Source organism: Lissotriton helveticus, chromosome 9 (genome assembly GCF_964261635.1).
Source record: "Lissotriton helveticus chromosome 9, aLisHel1.1, whole genome shotgun sequence".
NCBI lineage: Eukaryota > Metazoa > Chordata > Amphibia > Caudata > Salamandridae > Lissotriton > Lissotriton helveticus.
The window spans coordinates 685,831,547-685,852,239 of NC_136070.1; the positions used below are offsets into that span (position 1 = coordinate 685,831,547).

A 20,693-nucleotide genomic window follows, 5' to 3' on the forward strand; every position below is an offset into this window, starting at 1 on the left:
ACGACGGACGCGGAGCCGCAGGGGACGCCTGCAGACGACGCCTACCGACGCGCAGGGGTACTGCTACGCAAAAGTTTCCGGATCCAGACTGACGCCTGGGGATATTCTAAGGTAAGGAATCTAATACTAACTACTGTTTCTTACAGATATATCGTTACCGAAGGTAAGTAACTTGTTCTTCAAGGATCTTTTTTGGGCCTCGAAAAAATCTATCCTGGTCACCCATTCTTCGGATAAGAACCTAACGGGGTTTTTTTTAACTCATAAGGTGACTCCTTCCCTCGAGCCCTATTGGGATTTGATATGTAAAACCCTGGATCGTAAACTCTATCACCAGTTTCGTGTAGGTTCTTTACCCATTAATTCTTTTACTACAAAGTGGGTGAAGAATGTGAGTAACAAATGTTTTTGGTGTCCAGACCAGGTAGAAAGCATTGGCCATATGTTTTTTGCTTGCCCAGCATACAGAGCCCCTCGATTCAAATGGCTGAAACCATTGTGTAGAATTTTGGATTGTAGGGGATACCTGGAAGCCCTACAGAAATTTTGTAGTATTAGATCTGAGATTTCTGTGATTTGTGTGGCTAGATTTCTGGGTTGGGCGTGGTTGATTCGTACCAAGAAATTGAACACTTTTTAAATTAATTGCCATGATACGAATTACATGTCGTATGCTTGTAACTTTCTTTTAGGTATTTGGGGATATGTTCACTGTAGTTTTTTATATGTTTTTATGTATTGTATGTTGTCTTTTATGAATGATCTCCGTTAGGCCCTACTTATAATACCTAAACAAGGATGAAAACATATAGCATGTTAAAGTCCCCTTTATCTGCTCCAAGTGAATGTGATGCTGCATCGTTGAATAAGTCAAGCATCTGTACTTTTTGCTCATTTCCTAAACTACCAAACACATTTAAACTTTCAGCTTCCCCGTGTCATACCGTTACTAGTGACTGACCATTTAGTATTGTAATTCACAGGCATTATGCCTCTGACGCTGAGACATCCTGCATTATCAAACCAGAATTCCCCAATGGTGAAGCCTTTCATTGTTGTATAGTTATCATAAGGCAAACCAACATTACATAATCAAACTGTGTCGTTTGTCATATAGGTCTTGTTTCATTAAGAACACATTATGTCTTACCTGTAAGATGATGAAACGTGTTTGCTATATTAGGTTACATGACACACTAAGGACCTGATTACGAGTTTAACAATGGGTTACTCCATCACGAAGGTGACGACTATCCCGTCCGCCTTATTACAAGTTCCATTATGTTCCATTGGATATTATGGAACTCATAATATGACGGAAGGATATCCGTCACGTTTGTGATGGAGTAACCTGTCCACAAAACTCGTAATCAGACCCCTAGTGTTTCTGACTCTTAACCATAAACTCTTTGGTTTCTCATGTTTATGTTGCAAGACATAATAGAGAAATATCCCCATGTTTTATATGACCAAGTCTTTATCATCCTGTATTAAATTTAAAAACTCAACAAAGAATGGAAAGTCTTGCTCGTTTATTACCTGTATCTGTGATAGTGCGAAATCCCCTTCAGTCTTCAAAGGCTTAAAACAGAGTTTAGATGAGTGGGGAAAAAAGCTGCTAAGCTCTTAAATCTCATAGTTAGATAAGTGTTCAAATGGGTGGATACTTGATGGAAAAAAAAACCAAATACCTCACTTGATTTAGCTAATGTCCCATGCGTCACCCCAGACATTGTTATTATTTTCTCCTATCACTTCTCTGCAGGTGATGTGCAAGAGGCCCGGAACATTTTGAAGAGGTTGGACGAAGCGGTTCCTGGACTTGCCATGGTGCGCCTGCGCAGAGTGAGCCTGGAACGGCGTGTTGGGAACCTAGAAGCAGCAGAAGCGCTCCTCCGAGAAGCCATCTTGATGAATGAAGGAACCCATCTAGCTACATTCTATTCCATTAAGTTGGCTCGACAGGTGCTGAAAGTCCAAAACAATCTGAGCAAGGCCAGGGAAGTGCTCCAGGAAGCTTTAGCGAAAGATCCGGTAAGTGCTGGTGATGAAGTATTTGACTACATGCAACATTCAAAGTGAGCTTTGTCACAACATACTAAGTAATTAATGGTGAATTCTATATATGTGCAGTGTAGGAGAGTAGATCTGCTTCCTATGGTTACCCACACTTTTTGCTGTGATTCACTGGTTTTTCGACTCTAGTATGGCTGTGGCCCTGCTAATCAGGCCCACAGCCAAGCTGTTCTCTCTCTAAATTGCTACCATGTACTTTAGGTACATACCAGATTGATTATTGGGTCACCCTTGTGAGACCCTGTATATGGTACTCTAGGTACCCAGGGCATAGGTGCACCCTAGGCCTATCAGGGGCTGCAGCATGTATTGTGCCACCCCTGGTTAGCCTTCCAAACTGACACCACAGGTCTGCACTTACAGCCTGGGTAAGGTGGTGTAATCACCCCTTACTTAGATATAGTATATCTATATCTACCTTATATATAGACACATAGTAACCTATAAGTCACTCCTATGGCAGGCCTTGACAATCCTGGAGGCAGGGTGATTGGTTTTGTGTGAGAGGGTGCCCTAGCATGATCTGAGCCCCTCTGCAGCTTTTGGAACCATCCCCTTACAGCTGTTCTATGATATAGCCATACCATATACTCCTAAGTGCATTATAATCCTTGCGGTTAATGCTAACTTTGGTTTGGCTTTATCAAAACATGTCATGTAAGGTGTTAAACACTTTGGAATACTACCCCCCCCCCCCCCACCAGCTCTGGCGGCGGGTGTAGCATTCAACCCTTCTAGAGGGAGAAGACATGTAGTTACTGGTAAACCCGGTTAAAGTTAAACAGAGCCCCAGCATCATAAAATGGATGATGCTGCCACAGACACGAGTCTGCCCTCCTGCTGGACGAAACTTGGGCAGGGGAGGCCTGGACAATAGGTTTCCTGCCCAGACACGCTTTAGTGTATTGGGGCAGGGAGGGTTGCATTCAGTGAATGCTTTTCAGACACTGCCTGGGGCACACAAGGTGCTCCATGCATTTCCCAGTTCAAACCGTTTGCTGGGACGCTCAGTCCCAGGTCTGGCGTGAAACTGGACAAAGGAGAAGGGGTGTAACCACCCCCTCCCCAGGTCCACCCATAGGACTTTAGAGTACCATGGACGAAACTCTGCAACATATATCCTGGACCTTCGACATTCTATATCGACTGGAAGACGGAAGAAATCTCCCTTGTGGTCAAGGAGTGACCATCCTGTTCAAACAGGCACCAACTGCATCTTTGCCGAGCTGCATTTTCGAGGCTCCCGCCGCATCCCTAAGAATCTGCGACACAGGACACGGACTTCCAGATATCTCTGACACTGCCCTGCGCTCCCAGCAAAGCTGAGACCTGTGGCGGACACCATAGACGTGGGACTGGAACTCCTGGACAGCCTGCATTTTGCAAGCTGCACTTACTTCCTGAGGTATCCCGAAGTTGTGCATTGGGGTGCTTAAAGCCCCAGTCCCGAGCACCTTTTGCACCGAAGCTGAGTCCCACACTCCACGAGTGTCCCATGGGCCCGCTTTGTGCATTTCCACTCAACGCGTCTTCGCGGTTCCTAGTCCGTTGGCTAGTGAGCCGCTACGAAGACCAATCCTTGATTTACTTTGCTTTCCTGGTTACTCCAGGTTTGCTCAAACTTCTCCCCAAAAGAGAAGTTCCTCAGACCATGCTGGTCCGCACCAAAGCCAATCTTGACATCTTGCATTTGCCAAGGCTTATTGAGTCCAATCCAGAAACCGACACCGCAGTCCACTAGATCCTTCGTGGGACAGCTTAAATCCAGCTCCTGGTCGTCATCAACGCCTCCTGGACCTTGTGGCTGAAGAGACAAGCTCACCTTCTCACCTGAAATCACCCGACATCGGCTGGCATCTTCCTGTCGCCATCCTGTTGTACGAGGGATGCCCGGCTTCAAGGCTTGCGGTTCCTGTAACCTACTGATGTCGGTGACGGATCCGTACCGCGTGTGCCTCTTCTGCCTGGGACCATAAATCCGACTTCTTTGTGGGAGCGGTCCCCCATGCTTCTTGAGGCCTGGCAGTCTGCTCCGTGCAGCTCGAGGTCCCGGTCACGTAGGAGGTCGAGGTACCTGTCACGGAGCCACCATCATTCTTTTTCCAAGTCTTATCACTTGGGGTCAGGTAAGTCGAAGTACAAGAAGAAGTCGAAGAAGCATCGTCGCTCTTCGACTACTCCCTTCCGTCGGCTGATGCGGCGAGGGATGCGGGTAGTGCTGCTCCGTATGCGGAGTCCGAAGGGTCGACTCCGGATTTCCCCCCCTTTCCGGGACCTGAAGCAACCCCAACCCAGCTTAGTCAATTTTACGAAGCGATGCTGCCATGTTTGAGCAGCCCAACTCCGCTGGCACGTCTTCGGGCCCACAGACTCGGCTGGGGGCCCTGGGCCTTTGACGCCAACGGCTCTGGCCTCAGCACCGCAGGGTCCCCTTGGATCCAGGCCTGGATTCGGATCGGCACGGGTCGAACTTATTACACCTCCACCGGCGCCGATTCCACCAGCACCATGTCCACAGCCGGCGTCGGCTGTGTCCTCAGCCGACGTAGACCCCGGCCTCCACCTTGATGTAGACACGGAGCCGGATCAGCGTCGACCGACGCTGAATCCAGTGCCAACGGGTACTTCTGTGCCCCTGTTCTACCCTGGCTCTTTGAGACAAGATTGGCAGCCAGAGAAAGGTGAGGAGGACTGGAAGAGGTCTGGAGACCCTTTGACTGACCAGTTAGGTTATAAACTGGACTGGAGAGAGGAACTGGGGAAAGCCAGTGGTCTGGATACCTCACCAGACCTTGGCATGTTGTCTCCTCCTGTGGCTACGGAGGAGGGAGCGTCTTACGCTGTGGTGTTGCATAGGGTGGCCAAGGCTTTCCACCTCGAGCTACCTATGGTGGCAGTCAAGACAAAACTCATGACAGAGGTGCTTCAACTGGCAGCAAGCTCTTGGGAGCCCCTGCTGCAGTTTAATGAAGCCCTGACAGACATCCTCAGGGATTCCTGTGGATAGGATCATTGCCCAACGCCACCGCCCGGCCTTGGGTGACCCCACTTTCCTCTCCCAACACCCCACCCCTGAGAACTTGGTGGTCCAAGCCTCCACCTCCAAGGGCGCATTCCCTACCGCTCCACCTGAGAGGGAATCCAAAAAGCTGGACCATCTTGGGAAGAAGATATTTTCTTCCTTCAGCTTGGGACTGCGGTCGGTAAACACTGCATGTCTGTTGGGCTGTTACACCCACTCCGTGTGGGATACGGTTGCGCAAGTGCTGCCTCAGTCCGAACTCTCTCGAGCAGTTGCCGAAGGGAGAGACGCAGCGAAGTTTACTATCCGCTGTAGACTGGATACCGCCAACTCACTATGCAGGACGATTTCCATGTCAGTAGCCCTTTGACGCTACGCCTGGTTGAGGTCGACTGGTTTTTCAGGGGATGTCCAATCCACCCTTTTGGACATGCCCTTTGATGGCCATCGCCTATTCGGTGACAGAGCAAACAACGCCCTAGAGCGCTTTAAGGACTCTCGGACTATGGCCAGGTCCTTGGTCCTCTCCACCACCCGCCCTGCGCAGTCTGCTTTTCGTCCCTTTCGTGGCTACAAAAGGGGTGCCCCGCCACGTCCCGCCCAGAGCCACAGTCCAGCGCAAGCTGTTAAGCCCCTGTGCGGCGGGGGACGTGGGAACAACCGCTGTGGTTCTGTGGGCCAGCGGGCGGGCCAGTCGACCACAGCACCCTATGCAGTAGCCTCCAAACCCTCCTAGTCTGACCTTTCAGGGCCACCAATCGGCAGTGGGTGGCAGGATTTGCCATCACCTTCCCCACTGGCGCACCATCACGTCGGACAGGTGGGTTTTTGCAAATAGTCGGAAGGGGCTACACCCTCTCCTAGGAGACTACTCCTCCAGCCATGCCACCTCAGTACCATCGCATGTCGGAGGATCATCTGGCCCTTCTCCAACAGGCAGTTTTGACACTCTTGGCCAAGGGGGCCATCGAGCGAGTTCCTGTCCCAGAAGTAGGTCGTGGTTGCTATTCCCACTAATTTCTGGTGCCCAAGAAGGACAAAGGCCTGCGTTCTATCCTGGATCTCAAGAACGCCAACCGATTCCTCCGGAAGGAGAAGTTCAAAATGTTGACGCTGGCTCAGGTCCTGTCTGCTTTCGACCCTGGAGACTGGATGGTAGCGTTGGACTTGCAGGAGGCTTGTTTTCACAACCTCGTCCTGCCGGCCCACCGGCGTTACCAGTGGTTGACGGTTGGCCACGAGCACTTTCAGTTTACTGTGCTCCCCTTTGGCCTTACAAGCACCCCACGGGTGTTCACGAAAGTGATGGCGGTGGTCGCAGCTCATCTGCGCAGATCAGGGGTTCCAGTCTTCCCCCTATCTTGATGACTGGCTTTTGAAGGCGGGCTCGCCCCAGGTTGTCGTCTCCCGCCTATAGACTTCGGCCGACCTCCTACATTCACTGGGGTTCTCCATCAATGTGCCGAAGACACACCTGACTCCCTCTCAGAAGCTCCTCTTCATCGGAGCAGTTCTGGACACAAGTTGTTGAGGTTCTAATCAATGTTTTGGAACTCCTATCTGAGTCTCTTCTACACATAGCTAACCTCCTTTCTTGTGGGCCCTGTTCTATTTGGTGTACACAAGGGCAGTGAAATTCAGTGGATGACTACAGAGATAGACTCCGTCTCCCTTCAGAAACTCTGCTGAAGAGCAGCTTGGTTCGGAGAATGATCTTGGAGACCAGAACCTACCATTCTCCAGTCATTGAAGGTATTCCTTTATTTAGCGTGTTGCCCACCTGCCTTTTCCTGATCCTAAAAATGCACTTGCATGAGACATTGGTGTTGAGATGTGTTAAATTTCAGTGCTTGCAGATGTCAGTACATTTAGAATACTTGACATGAAAAACACTTTGATGGGGCTTCTAGTTGGAGCCTGTTCAACATCATATGATTATAATCACAGATGCTTCCCTTAAAGGTTAGAGAGCCCTCATTGGGGTTCCTTCTGCTAAGACCTTTGTTCCCTCTGGGCATTTGGAAATGGAGAGCTGTAAGAAAGTGCCTTCTTTTTGCATGGTTGCCCCCACATTTTGCTAAACTGTTGATGTGCTTTGACTGAATGTGCCCTGGGTTCCTACCAAACAGGTACCCAGGGCCTAATTTCTTTCCCTAAACTGCATTGAAAACAAACCTAAATTGGCACTCTTTGGACACAGGCAAGTCCCTTGTAAATGGTACGACATGTACCAATGGCACTGTGGCCAAGCAAGGCCTCTAATAGCTGCAGCACTAATTGTGCCACCCTTAGAGGCCCTGAACCTTTACACCCACACACTACCTTTGCAGGCTGCGTGTTTTGGTGCAGAACAAAGTGAAGAGGGATGTGTGCCATGCCTACAACCCACTGCCCTGGCATAGGTCAGCCACCCCTCTAGCTGGGTGCACTATACCAGTGGTGAGGGTACAGGTGCATGAGCCCTGTACCCCTACAGTCTCTAAGCCAATTATTAGACATTGTAAGTGCAGTAATGCCATTATGAGTATATGGTACTGGGAGTTTGTCATTACGAAATCCATAGCACCCTAATGGCTTTACTGAAAACTGGGGAATTTGGTATCAATGCCAAAAATTACATCCAGTAGGACCACAATTTGCTTTGAGTCCCATAATCTAAACATTACCTCTTGTGCAACAGTCCGTATTTTGCCAGGAGTGCCCAATATTCAAGGAATTGTCTCTAATATATCAGTACCTGCATTTTACCATGGGTTGCTCTTATTCTAACAATTACATCCAGTGTCAGCATTTTGCTCTTGGTGCCATTATGCCAAGAATTAAATCTGTGTTCCAGGACATGAGTTTTGCTCCATAACTTCCATATGCCGGACAAGCAGCAGATTCACAAGTGTAACATACTCACATGCACACTCTCACTCAGCTACGCTAAATTACATTTACACACTCAATTCATTCTCACTTAAATGCTATTCTCACTAATTAACACTCCCTCACATGCTCTCACTCACTCATTTGCACTCTCAAGATCTCACTGTCCCTTAGTCTCACTTATTTTCTCTAACTCAGACTTTCCCATTCCCCTCTATTTCACTCACTTCCCTGCCATTCATTCTCACTCTGTCACTTTCACTCATTCATACACACACTCACAACCCACCATACACCTACGCTCTGCCTCACTCACTCCCCACATGCGCAAAAAAATAAGTAAAAAACATTGTAATTTACAATGCCATTAGCTCTAACTTTCACAAATTCGAGACTTCTTGCATTGCAAATGCTTGTTTGTTGTGGTGAATAGTTCTAAGGTTTTGAACTGGGAAGTGTCTCTTACTGGTGAACTTTTGTTACAGTAAAGTAACTTATCCTCCTTTCTTTTGTTTGTTGGCTGCTTATGCTCGAGTTCCAGCTTCAGATGTTAGTTAAGGGGTGAGGCAGCTGGGCCAGAGGGAACAGGTTTACTTCATATAACCTCCCTACAGCATAATCCGTAATCATGTCTGAGCAACTGGAATTTCCACTGCAATCTCATCTCTGAAAGCCTGGCACCTGAGGTCCTTCAGTAGACCGGCACTTTATAATGCATTATAACAATAAGCAAATTGGAAAGGAAATGGGACACCCTTGTACCAGCATTTATTTAAAACCATTTTAGACATTTTGTTTGAGTTTTTCCATAGGTGGCGACTATTACAAACTTTCATACAATTCTGTTACCTTCTAGAGGTGCAGCCTTTTTCATTTAACGCTCAGCTTGTGAGGCAAGATAACTAATGAAGATGGACACTCCAGGAGCTTATAGTATAGTCCTTCTGCATAAGGCATATCAGCATGTTGGTCCTTCTTGGAAATGAGACCAAGATCCAGGAGACAGAGAAGTGCAAACTATCCTCACCACACAGTTCAAAGTTCACAAAGTGTTTTGCCCCATTCAACATTTTAGGCCCAATAATATGTCTGGAAAGAATATTTAAAAATAAAAATGCAACATAAGAAACCCGTTTCTGAATCTTACCCAAGGTGCAGGCTCTGAATCCTGCCAGTGGCTCATGTGCCTTCCACCGGCCCACTGTATGTTTGGCTGTTATTTTTTGCAGCAAGGTCCCTCTCTACGCCATCCTGTTCAGTGTCATGGGACACCGAGTAGCTGAGTGACTGGAGATGCGTATAGGGATTTCCCCTTTCAACATGAAAGGAGCCATTTTAACTCAGGAGTGTTATGCAGCATGCCCCTAGTGATCATCCTGTTTTTAAGGACCCTTGGTAGATGAAGCCTCACCCCTATTTGACCTGGATCAGTATGAGGATTTGCCACCAATTGGTGAACATTATTGTACAGAGTACAATTGGCTCCAGACAGCATCTACAGGATGCACCTTTTCCACTTTAAAAATAAACCCCTATAAGGAGCCTTTGTAATTTGCTGACCTTGCATATATAACAGAGTTTGATATTACTATGTAACAGTTTAGACTGCAATCGATGTTTTAGTTTGAGGCCTTGCACAGTCCAGCAGTTGCAAAAGACTGTGCTAGGGATGGAGGACCTATCTGAAAGAGACCGGTAGTTATAGATTCCTTACCTTATAATTACCCCCAGGCGCCAGACTGGATTCGGAGAATTTTTTCGTCAGCAGTACCCCTGCGCATCGAAAGGTGGCGTCGGTCGTCTCCGCTTTCATCGTTGGCGTCATGGTCGTCGGGATGACGTCGCGGCAGCTACTTAGACGCCGCCCTCGCGTGCTGACGTCAGTTCTTTTTCCGCGCCAGCTAGCGCAGATCCGGAGAGAGCAGTACCTCCAGTCCCTTTTTGACTGACTTTTTCTCGACATCGTTATTGAGTCCATCGACTCCTGTTGTACGAGGGATGCCCGGCTTCAAGGCTTGCGGTTCCTGTAACCGACTGATGTCGGTGATGGATCCGCACCGCGTGTGCCTCTTCTTCCTGGGACCATAAATCCGACGTCTATGTCCCCCATGCTTCTTGAGGCCTGGCAGTCTGCTCCGTGCAGCTCGAGGTCCCGGTCCCGGTCACATAGGAGGTCGAGGTACCTGTCACGGAGCCACCATCATTCTTCTTCCAAGTCTTCTCACTTGGGGTCAGGTAAGTCGAAGTACAAGGAGAAGTCGAAGAAGCATCGTCACTCTTCGACTTCTCCCCGTCCGTCGGCTGACGCGGCGAGGGATGCGGGTAGTGCTGCTCCGTATGTGGAGAGCGAAGGGTCGACTCCGGATTTCCCCCCCTTTCCGGGACCTGAAGCAACCCCATCCCAGCTTAGTCAATTTTACGAAGCGATGCTGCCATCTTGAGCAGCCCGACTCCGCTGGCGCGCCTTCGGGCCCACAGACTCGGCTGGGGGCCCTGGGCCTTTGACGCCAGCGGCTCTGGCCTCGGCACCGCAGGGTCCCCTTGGATCCAAGCCTGGATTCGGATCGGCGCGGGTCGACCTTACTACACCTCCACCGGCGCCGATTCCACCAGCACCATGTCCACAGCCTGTGTCGGCTGTGTCCTCAGACGACGTAGACCCCGGCCTCCATCTTGATGTAGACACGGAGCCGGATCAGCATTGACCGATGCTGAATCCAGTGCCAACGGGTACTTCTGTGCCTCTGTTCTACCCAGGCTCTTTGAGACCAGATTGGCAACCAGAGAAAGGTGAGGAGGACTGGAAGAGGTCTGGAGACCCTTTGACTGACCAGTTAAGTGATGAACTGGACTGGAGAGAGGAATTGGGGGAAGCCAGTGGTCTGGATACCTCACCAGACCTTGGCATGTTGTCTCCTCCTACTGTGGCTACAGAGGAGGGAGCGTCTTACGCTCTGGTGTTGCATAGGGTGGCCGAGGCTTTCCACCTCGAGCTACCTATGGTGGCAGTCAGGACAAAACTCATGACAGAGGTGCTTCAACTGGCAGCGAGCTCTTGGGAGCCCCTGCTGCAGTTTAATGAAGACCTGACAGACATCCTTTTGGGCACCTGGTCCAGGCCCAACCCAGGGATTCCTGTGGATAGGATCATTGCCCAACGCCACCGCCCGGCCCTGGGTGACCCCACTTTCCTCTCCCAACACCCCAGCCCTGAGAACTTGGTGGTCCAAGCCTCCACCGGCGCGTTCCCTACCGCTCCACCTGATAGGGAATTCAAAAAGCTGGACCATCTTGAGAAGAAGAAGTTTTCTTCCTTCAGCTTGGGACTGCGGTCGGTAAACACTGCATGTCTGTTGGGCTGTTGCACCCACTCCGTGTGGGATACGGTTGCGCAAGTGCTCCCTCAGTCCGTACTCTCTCTCGAGCAGTTGCCGAAGGGAGAGACGCAGCGAAGTTTACTATCCGCTGTAGACTGGATAGTGCCAACTCACTATGCAGGACGATTTCCACGTCGGTAGCCCTTCGACGCTACGCCTGGTTGAGGTCGACTGGTTTTTCAGGGTATGTCCAATCCAACCTTATGGACATGCCCTTTGATGGCCATCGCCTATTCGGTGACAGAGCAAGCAACGCCCTAGAGCGCTTTAAGGACTATGGCCAGGTCCTTGGTCCTCTCCACCACCCGCCCTGCGCAGTCTGCTTTTCGTCCCTTTCGTGGCTACAGAGGGGGTGCCCCGCCACATCCCGCCCAGAGCCACAGTCCAGCGCAAGCTGTTAAGCCACTGTGCGGCTGGGGACGTGGGAACAACCGCAGTGGTTCCTTGGGCCAGCGGGTGGGCCAGTCCACCACAGCACCCTATGCAGTAGCCTCCAAACCCTCCTAGTCTGACCTTTCAGGGCCACCAATCGCCAGTGGGTGGCAGGATTCGCCATCACCTCCCCCACTGGCGCACCATCACGTCAGACAGGTGGGTTTTGCAAATAGTCGGAAGGGGCTACACCCTCTCCTTGGAGACTACCCCTCCTGCCATGCCACCTCAGTACCATCGCATGTTGGAGGATCATCTGGCCCTTCTCCAACAGGCAGTTTTGACACTCTTGGCAAAGGGGGCCATCGAGCGAGTTCCTATCCCAGAAGTAGGTCGTGGTTGCTATTCCCACTAATTTCTGGTGCCCAAGAAGGACAAAGGCCTGCGTTCTATCCTGGATCTCAAGAACGCCAACCGATTCCTCCGGAAGGAGAAATTCAAAATGTTGACGCTGGCTCAGGTCCTGTCTGCTTTCAACCCTGGAGAATGGATGGTAGCGTTGGACTTGCAGGAGGCTTGTTTTCACATCCTCGTCCTGCTGGCCCACCGGCGTTACCAGTGGTTCACGGTAGACCACGAGCACTTTCAGTTTACCGTGCTCCCCTTTGGCCTTACAAGCACCCCACGGGTGTTCACGAAAGTGATGGCGGTGGTCGCAGCTCATCTGCGCAGATCAGGGGTTCCAGTCTTCCCCCTATCTTGATGACTGGCTTTTGAAGGCGGGCTCGCCCCAGGCTGTCGTCTCCCACCTATAGACTTCGGCCGACCTCCTACATTCACTGGGGTTCTCCATCAATGTGCCGAAGTCACACCTGACTCCCTCTCAGAAGCTCCTCTTCATCGGAGCGGTTCTGGACACAATGCAGTTTCAGGTCTATCCTCTCCGAACTGCTAGTCCAGGATATTCTGGCTATTTTATTGATTTATAAAGTTTTATAGAGTGCAGACATGATCCCGGGGGATATCATAGCGCTTTACAGTTGTGTGGAATGTAAGGTAACAGTTGCAATACATGTGTCAAATGGGATTCCAGACAAAATCACATATCAAAATAGAACTCACATAACAAGAACAGTTACATGTACACGGCATCAGCAGAATATTAAGAACATAACTGGTACATATTGAGATGGAATAGCCGCCAGTGCAAGGTCTTAAAGGTCTAAGTCTAATGCATTAGAGCAGACGATCCAACAACCTATTAAGGTAAGAACTTGTTCATAAGGAATCTTTTTACTTCCAATTTGAAGTCATCCTTGGAAGAGATTCGACGTATTTCCGGTGGGAGTGAGTTCCAGATCTTCGGAGTTGAGCCAGAGAAGGCTCGGTGGCATGTTCGATTTTTGCGAAAGATTTGAGGTTTCAGGAGGAGAGAGTTAGCACTCCTAGAGGGTCTAGCCCCTCCTGATAGTTCCAGTTTTTGCGCTAGATAACTGGGGGGCATGAAATGGAGGGCTTTGTGAGGTACGCAAGCAATCTTTAGCTGTATTCTTGCTTCATATGGCAGCCAATTTAGGGATTTTAAGACTGCAGAGATGTGCGCATTTCTTTTGGTAGCTGTTACCAGTCTGGCCGTCGCATTCAATGAGGCCCTTAGCGGGGCAAGGTATATTTGGGGAGACCACAGAGTGTAGCACTGCCATATTCAAGTCTTGGCAAAACAAGTGTTTTTACCACTTGTTTAAAGTCAGCTTGAGGGAGGAAAGGTTTGAGCTTCCTGAGTATCCTCAACGTGTGGTTAGCTCCCTTGCAAACTTTGCTAATATGAGTCTTCATGTTCAAGTGCTTGTCCAGAGTGATTCCGAGGGATTTAGCTGATGATTCCGATCTTTCAGCCTCTATCCCGGGTTTAGTTCAGGTTGACCCTCAAGCTACTGGGCCTGATGGCTGCCTGCATCCTGCTGGTGAATCATGCCAGATGGCATATGCGGGCTCTGCAGTGGGACCTGAACATCAGGGGAACCTGTCCGATTGCGTCCAGATCTCGGAGGGCAGTTGATGTCGTTTGAATTGCCTCCTGAAGTCTGTGATGTTATCTTCGCAGCCAGGCGTCGCTCCACTAAGACGGTATACGCCTGCAGATGGAACAAATTTGTGTCATGGTGCACAGCAAAGGCTGTGGATCCCCTTTCTGCCCCTCTTTCTGAGGTTCTCTTGTTCCTCCTTTCTTTGGCCCAGCAGGGCTCTGCTCTGTGCACTCTAAAGGGCTGTCTCTCGGCCATTTCAGCCTTTCTTAGGCTTCCTGATCAGCCTTCTCTTTTCAAGTCCCTTAGTGTAAATTGTTTCCTTAAGGGCATTACTCATCTTTTTCCTCCTGTTCCATTCGTAATGCCCCAGTGGGACTTGAACTTGGTTCTTACCTACCTTATGTGTGCTCCCTTTGAGCCACTACATAACTGTCATCTCAGGCTTCTGACTTTGAAAACTGCCTTTCTGGTGGCCATCACCTCTGCGCGCAGGGTGCGTGAGCTAAAAGCTCTTTCGTTAATACCTAAAAGTGTACAGAACTGAGGGCGGCTTCTAAGTAGCTGCTGTGACGTCATCCTGGCGACAGCGACGCACAGGGGTACTGCTGATGAAAAAATTCTCCGGATCCAGTCTGACACCTGGGGGTAATTCTAAGGTAAGGAATCTAGAATTAACCTATGTTTCTTATAGATATATTGTTTCCGAAGATAAGTAACTTGTTGAATCAGCTCTAGAAGCATGCTTGGTTGAAGTTGTTGAGGTTCTAATCAATGTTTTGGAACTCCTATCTGAGTCTCTTCTACACATAGCTAACCTTCTTTTTTGTGGGCTCTGTTCTATTTGGTGTACACAAGGGCAGTGAAATTCAGTGGATGACTACAGAGATAGACTCCGTCTCCCTTCAGAAACTCTGCTGAAGAGCAGCTTGGTTCGGAGAATGATCTTGGAGACCAGAACCTATCATTCTCTAGTCATTGAAGCTATTCATTTATTTAGCGTGTTGCCCACCTGCATTTTCCTGATCCTAAAAATGCACTTGCACGAGACATTGGTGCTGAGATGTGTTAAATTTCAGTGCGTGCAGATGTCAGTACATTTAGAATACTTGACATGAAAAACACTTTGATGGGGCTTCTAGTTGGAGCCTGTTCAACATCATATGATTATAATCACAGATGCTTCCCTTAAAGGTTAGAGAGCCCTCATTGGGGTTCCTTCTGCTAAGACCTTTGTTCCCTCTGGGCATTTGGAAATAGAGAGCTGTAAGAAAGTGCCTTCTTTTTGCATGGTTGCCCCCACATTTTGCTAAACTGTTGATGTGCTTTGACTGAGTGTGCCCTGGGTTCCTACCAAACAGGTACCCAGGGCCTAATTTCTTTCCCTAAACTGCATTGAAAACAAACCTAAATTGGCACTCTTTGGACACAGGCCAGTCCCTTGTAAATGGTACGACATGTACCAATGGCACTGTGGCCAAGCAAGGTCTCTAATAGCTGCAGCACTAATTGTGCCACCCTTAGAGGCCCTGAACCTTTACACCCACACACTACCTTTGCAGGCTGCGTGTTTTGGTGCAGAACAAAGTGAAGAGGGATGTGTGCCATGCCTACAACCCACTGCCCTGGCATAGGTCAGCCACCCCTCTAGCTGGGTGCACTATACCAGTGGTGAGGGTACAGGTGCATGAGCCCTGTACCCCTACAGTCTCTAAGCCAATTATTAGACATTGTAAGTGCAGTAATGCCATTATGAGTATATGGTACTGGGAGTTTGTCATTACGAAATCCATAGCACCCTAATGGCTTTACTGAAAACTGGGGAATTTGGTATCAATGCCAAAAATTACATCCAGTAGGACCACAATTTGCTTTGAGTCCCATAATCTAAACATTACCTCTTGTGCAACAGTCCGTATTTTGCCAGGAGTGCCCAATATTCAAGGAATTGTCTCTAATATATCAGTACCTGCATTTTGCCATGGGTTGCTCTTATTCTAACAATTACATCCAGTGTCAGCATTTTGCTCTTGGTGCCATTATGCCAAGAATTAAATCTGTGTTCCAGGACATGAGTTTTGCTCCATAACTTCCATATGCCGGACAAGCAGCAGATTCACAAGTGTAACATACTCACATGCACACTCTCACTCAGCTACGCTAAATTACATTTACACACTCAATTCATTCTCACTTAAATGCTATTCTCACTAATTAACACTCCCTCACATGCTCTCACTCATTTGCACTCTCAAGATCTCACTGTCCCTTAGTCTCACTTATTTTCTCTAACTCAGACTTTCCCATTCCCCTCTATTTCACTCACTTCCCTGCCACTCATTCTCACTCTGTCACTTTCACTCATTCATACACACACTCACAACCCACCATACACCTACGCTCTGCCTCACACACTCCCCACATCCGCAAAAAAATAAGTAAAAAACATTGTAATTTACAATGCCATTAACTCTAACTTTCACAAATTCGAGACTTCTTGCATTGCAAATGCTTGTTTGTTGTGGTGAATAGTTCTAAGGATTTGAACTGGGAAGTGTCTCTTACTGGTGAACTTTTGTTACAGTAAAGTAACTTATCCTCCTTTCTTTTGTTTGTTGGCTGCTTATGCTCGAGTTCCAGCTTCAGAAGTTAGTTAAGGGGTGAGGCAGCTGGGCCAGAGGGAACAGGTTTACTTCATATAACCTCCCTACAGTATAATCCGTAATCATGTCTGAGCAACTGGAATTTCCACTGCAATCTCATCTCTGAAAGCCTGGCACCTGAGGTCCTTCAGTAGACCGGCACTTTATAATGCATTATGACTATAAGCAAATTGGAAAGGAAATGGGACACCCTTGTACCAGCATTTATTTAAAAAAAAAACATTTTAGACATTTTTATTGAGTTTTTCCATAGGTGGCGACTATTGCAAACTTCTTTTAATAGTATTATGGCATCTTATTCAAACGATACCACGAACAAGCCACAATCATCATTTCGATGTTCCACTCTTTGCCACCTTCTGGTCGTATAGTTGTAAATCACAGGCGTATATTTCAATGAATCTTGCAGCTTTCTTAAGTTCATAGCCTAATAGTAATAAGTATAAACAGATTAATGTAAAAAAAATAGAAAACCAAACATGAACTAGAGGGCTGTAGCGCGACATATGCACTCTGTCTTTTACCACTATCTTGGATATAGATCTTATTGAGTATTTGGATTGGATGCAGCTAGGCCAATGTGGAAGAGCTGTTGAAGACAACCATTGTGCTGTGCTCACCATGGGCTCAACATCTAAGGCAGATTCAGGGGGTGTGGTGAGAAGATGGCCCGGACGCGCAGCAGACGCACCCATTGCGCGCCGAAGGTGCGCCAAATGCAGGCCCGCCTGCGTCCGTCCGCGCCTGGACCTCGCCCAGCACCAGAATCTGTGGACCTCACACCCACCATGGCGCCAGACTCCGATAGGACACCAGTACCCTCCACGCGCTCAACACCGGCCGGGACCAACGCTGCTTCCAGGCCGCCCCGAAACGCACCCACGGACCCTTCTCCTGCCACACCTGCAATTTCACATGCGACAGATCCACCAAACCCCCACGGACCGGACCCAACCACCTCCGCTGCATACTCCTCAACACCCGCTCCTCATGCAAATACGCCGTCGAGGTCTGGGACCTGCTCGACACCGCCACCCCAGACGTTGCCTTCCTGACTGAGACCTGGTGGAATGACTCCTCAGCACCTGACATCGCCATTGCCATCCCGAACGGCTACAAGATCTCCCGCAGATTCCGCAACAACGGGATGAGAGGAGGAATTGCCATCGTCCACAAGTCCACCCTCCAGGTCCACACCCTCGCAGACGACCACATCAACTCCGCCGAACACCTACACTTCCGGATCCACATCGACCCCAACACCACCCTCAGAGGAACTCTCATCTACAGACCCCCTGGACCCCGACCCTCTTCAGCGACTCCATCGCCGACCTCGCCAGCACCCATGCACTCGCCTCCACGGACTACATCCTCCTCGTGGACCTGAACTTCCACCTCAAGAACAACAACGACACCAACTCCGCCACCCTGATCGCCAACCTCGGCCTCCGAAAACTCATCACCAAACCCGCCCATGCCGCCGGCCACATGCTCGACCCCGTCTTCTCCACAAGCACCCACGTCGCCTTCAACCACACTACCGAACTCCACTTCACCTTCAAGAAACCAACCACACACCACTGCACCCAACAGCTGCCTCGCCGCTGCTGGAGCACAGTCACTGAAGACCAACTGACCTCCACCCTCGTCCAGAACCCACCCACCGACCCCACCGACACAGACACCGCCGCCCGAGACCTCAGACAATGGATCGACAACTGCGCAAACACCCTCATCCCGATCAAGAAACCCTCCATCAACCACCCCAGCAAGAAAGCCGCCTGGTTCACTGAAGAACTCCAGACCTCCAAACGAACATGCCGGAAGCTTGAGAAGAAATGGCTCCACGACAAAGCACCAGACAGCCACTCAGCCCACAAGGACGCCATCCGCAGACATCACCACCTCCTCAGAACAGCCAAAAGATTGTCCTTCAAAACCCGACTGGCCAACAACGCACACGACAGCAAATAACTTTTCAACAGAGTGAAGGAACTCTCAAATGCCAGCGCCAACACCAGAAACATCCCACCCTCGCAAGATCAGTGCGACTCACTGGCCACCTTCTTCCATCGCAAGATCGCCGACATCCACGACAGTCTCATCTCCTCATATGACCCGACCTCAACAGACCCCACCCCGAACGCCACCTGCACTAACCAGCTGACCTCCTGGTCCCACGTCAACGACGAAGAGACATGCAAGGTCATGAACCCCATCCATTCAGGATCTCCATCAGATCCCTGCCCACACCACCTTTTGAACAAAGCTGACACAACCATCGCACCCCAACTACGGAAGGTCATCAACATCTCCTTCGACACAGCAACATTCCCGGAAAGCTGGAAACATGCCAAAATCAACGCCCTCCTCAAGAAACCCAAGGCGGACCCCAAAGACCTCAAGAACTTCTGGCCCATCTCCCTACTCCCCTTCCCGGCGAAGGTCAACGAGAAAAGCGCCAACTTACAGCTGAACCGCCACCTCGAGGACAACAACATCCTAGACCCATCCCAGTCCGGATTCAGACGCAACCAAAGCACCGATACTGCCCTCATCGCCACCACAGACGACATCAGGCGCCAGCTATACAACGGCGAAACTACAGCCCTTATCCTCCTGGACCTGTCAGCTGCCTTCGACACGATCTGCCACCGCACACTAAGAACACGCCTCCAAGAAGCCGGAATCCAGAAGAAGGCCCTGGACTGGACCACGTCCTTCCTCTCCGGCAGAACCCAGAGAGTCTGCCTCCCGCCCTTCCGATCCGAAGCCACCAACATCATCTGCGGCGAACCCCAGGACTCATCCCTCAGCCCAACCTTGTTCAACGTCTACAAGGCCCCCCTCGCACAAGTGGCCCGCCACCACGACCTGAACAACATCTCTTACGCCGACGACACCCAGCTCCTCCTCTCCCTCACCAAGGACCCGCACACCGCCAAAACCAACCTCCACGAGGGAATGAAGGCAGTCGCCGAGTGGATGAGGAGCAGCCGTCTGAAACTGAACTCGAACAAGACGGAGGTCCTCATCCTAGGTCCCACCCCATCTGCGTGTGACGACTCCTGGTGGCCGACCACACTGGGAGCAGCTCCAAAACTCACGGACCACGCACGCAACCTAGGTTTCTTCCTCGACTCCTCCCTCTCCATGTCAAAGCAGGTAAACGCCATATCCTCCTCCTGCTACAACACTCTTCGCAGGATCTACAAATGGATCCCGACCGAAACAAGAAGAACAGTGACCCAAGCCCTCGTCAGCAGCAGGCTGGACTACGGCAACGCACTCTACGCAGGAATCCCGGCCAAAGAACTGCAACAACTACAACGCATCCAAAACGCCTCCGCCCGACTGATCCTCAACGTCCCCCGCCGCAGCCACATCACCTCCCAACTAAAAGACCTGCACTGGCTCCCCGTCAACAAGAGGATCACCTTCAAGCTCCTCACCCACGCACACAAATCACTCCACAACACCGGACCAGCCTACCTGAACAACAGACTCCACTTCTACACCCCCGCCCGCCAGCCTCGCCCTTGCCGCCGTCCCACGCATCCAACGAACAACCCCCGGCGGCAGATCCTTCTCCTTCCTCGCCGCAAAGACCTGGAACGCCCTCCCCACCCATCTGCGGCAGACCTAAGACCTACTCACCTTCAGAAGGCTCCTCAAGACCTGGCTCTTCGACCAGTAGCAGCCCCCCCCCCCCCCCCCCCCCCCCCAGCGCCTTGAGACCCTCACGGGTAAGTAGCGTGCTTTACAAGTTCACTTATTGATTGATTGATTGATTGAAGATGGAGTTTCATCGCTGTCAGTGTAGAATATGTTGCCCATAGAGGATTAGCAGTGTAGGGATACATGGTGTCCTGTAGGGTGTTATTGTGGTGGCAATAAGTGTATGTAATAGATTTCATGTCTGAATGTTGGACTGGGGGGGGAGTGTCCTCTCTTACATCAGTTTGGAAGGCTATCTGCATTTTGTCCCAGCCTGTGAGAGGAGACGCCTTCTCTTGCCTCTTCTTGTGTAAGTGCTCTGCTCTTCGTATCTGCCCTATCTGCTCCAACCAACAACCACATGGAGGCCTCACTTTCCAGTGTCAGGTTACTAGGCATTTTGCGGGTAGTAGATCAACATCTAAGAAATGCACTACAGGTTTCATCTCTTAGTATGATAAAAATTATCCTAATGCAACAGTGTAGGAAGCGGGCTCTGTATGTGCTCTACCAAAGTAAGGTATAGTGTGCACAGAGTCCAGTGGAACCCCAAAGGTAAAAGTAGACAATA

General features: G+C 49.9%; 1 protein-coding gene across 1 annotated transcript in view; it reads left to right on the plus strand.

The window, feature by feature from the left end:
- The window catches only part of LOC144781776 (uncharacterized), a 660,484-nt gene that overhangs the window by 441,304 nt on the left and 198,487 nt on the right, over positions 1 to 20,693 (plus strand). The window contains exon 10 of the mRNA XM_078660772.1: positions 1,766 to 2,034. Within this exon, the coding sequence (XP_078516898.1) occupies positions 1,766 to 2,034 (269 nt within the window). The remainder of the gene's footprint in view (positions 1 to 1,765; positions 2,035 to 20,693) is intronic.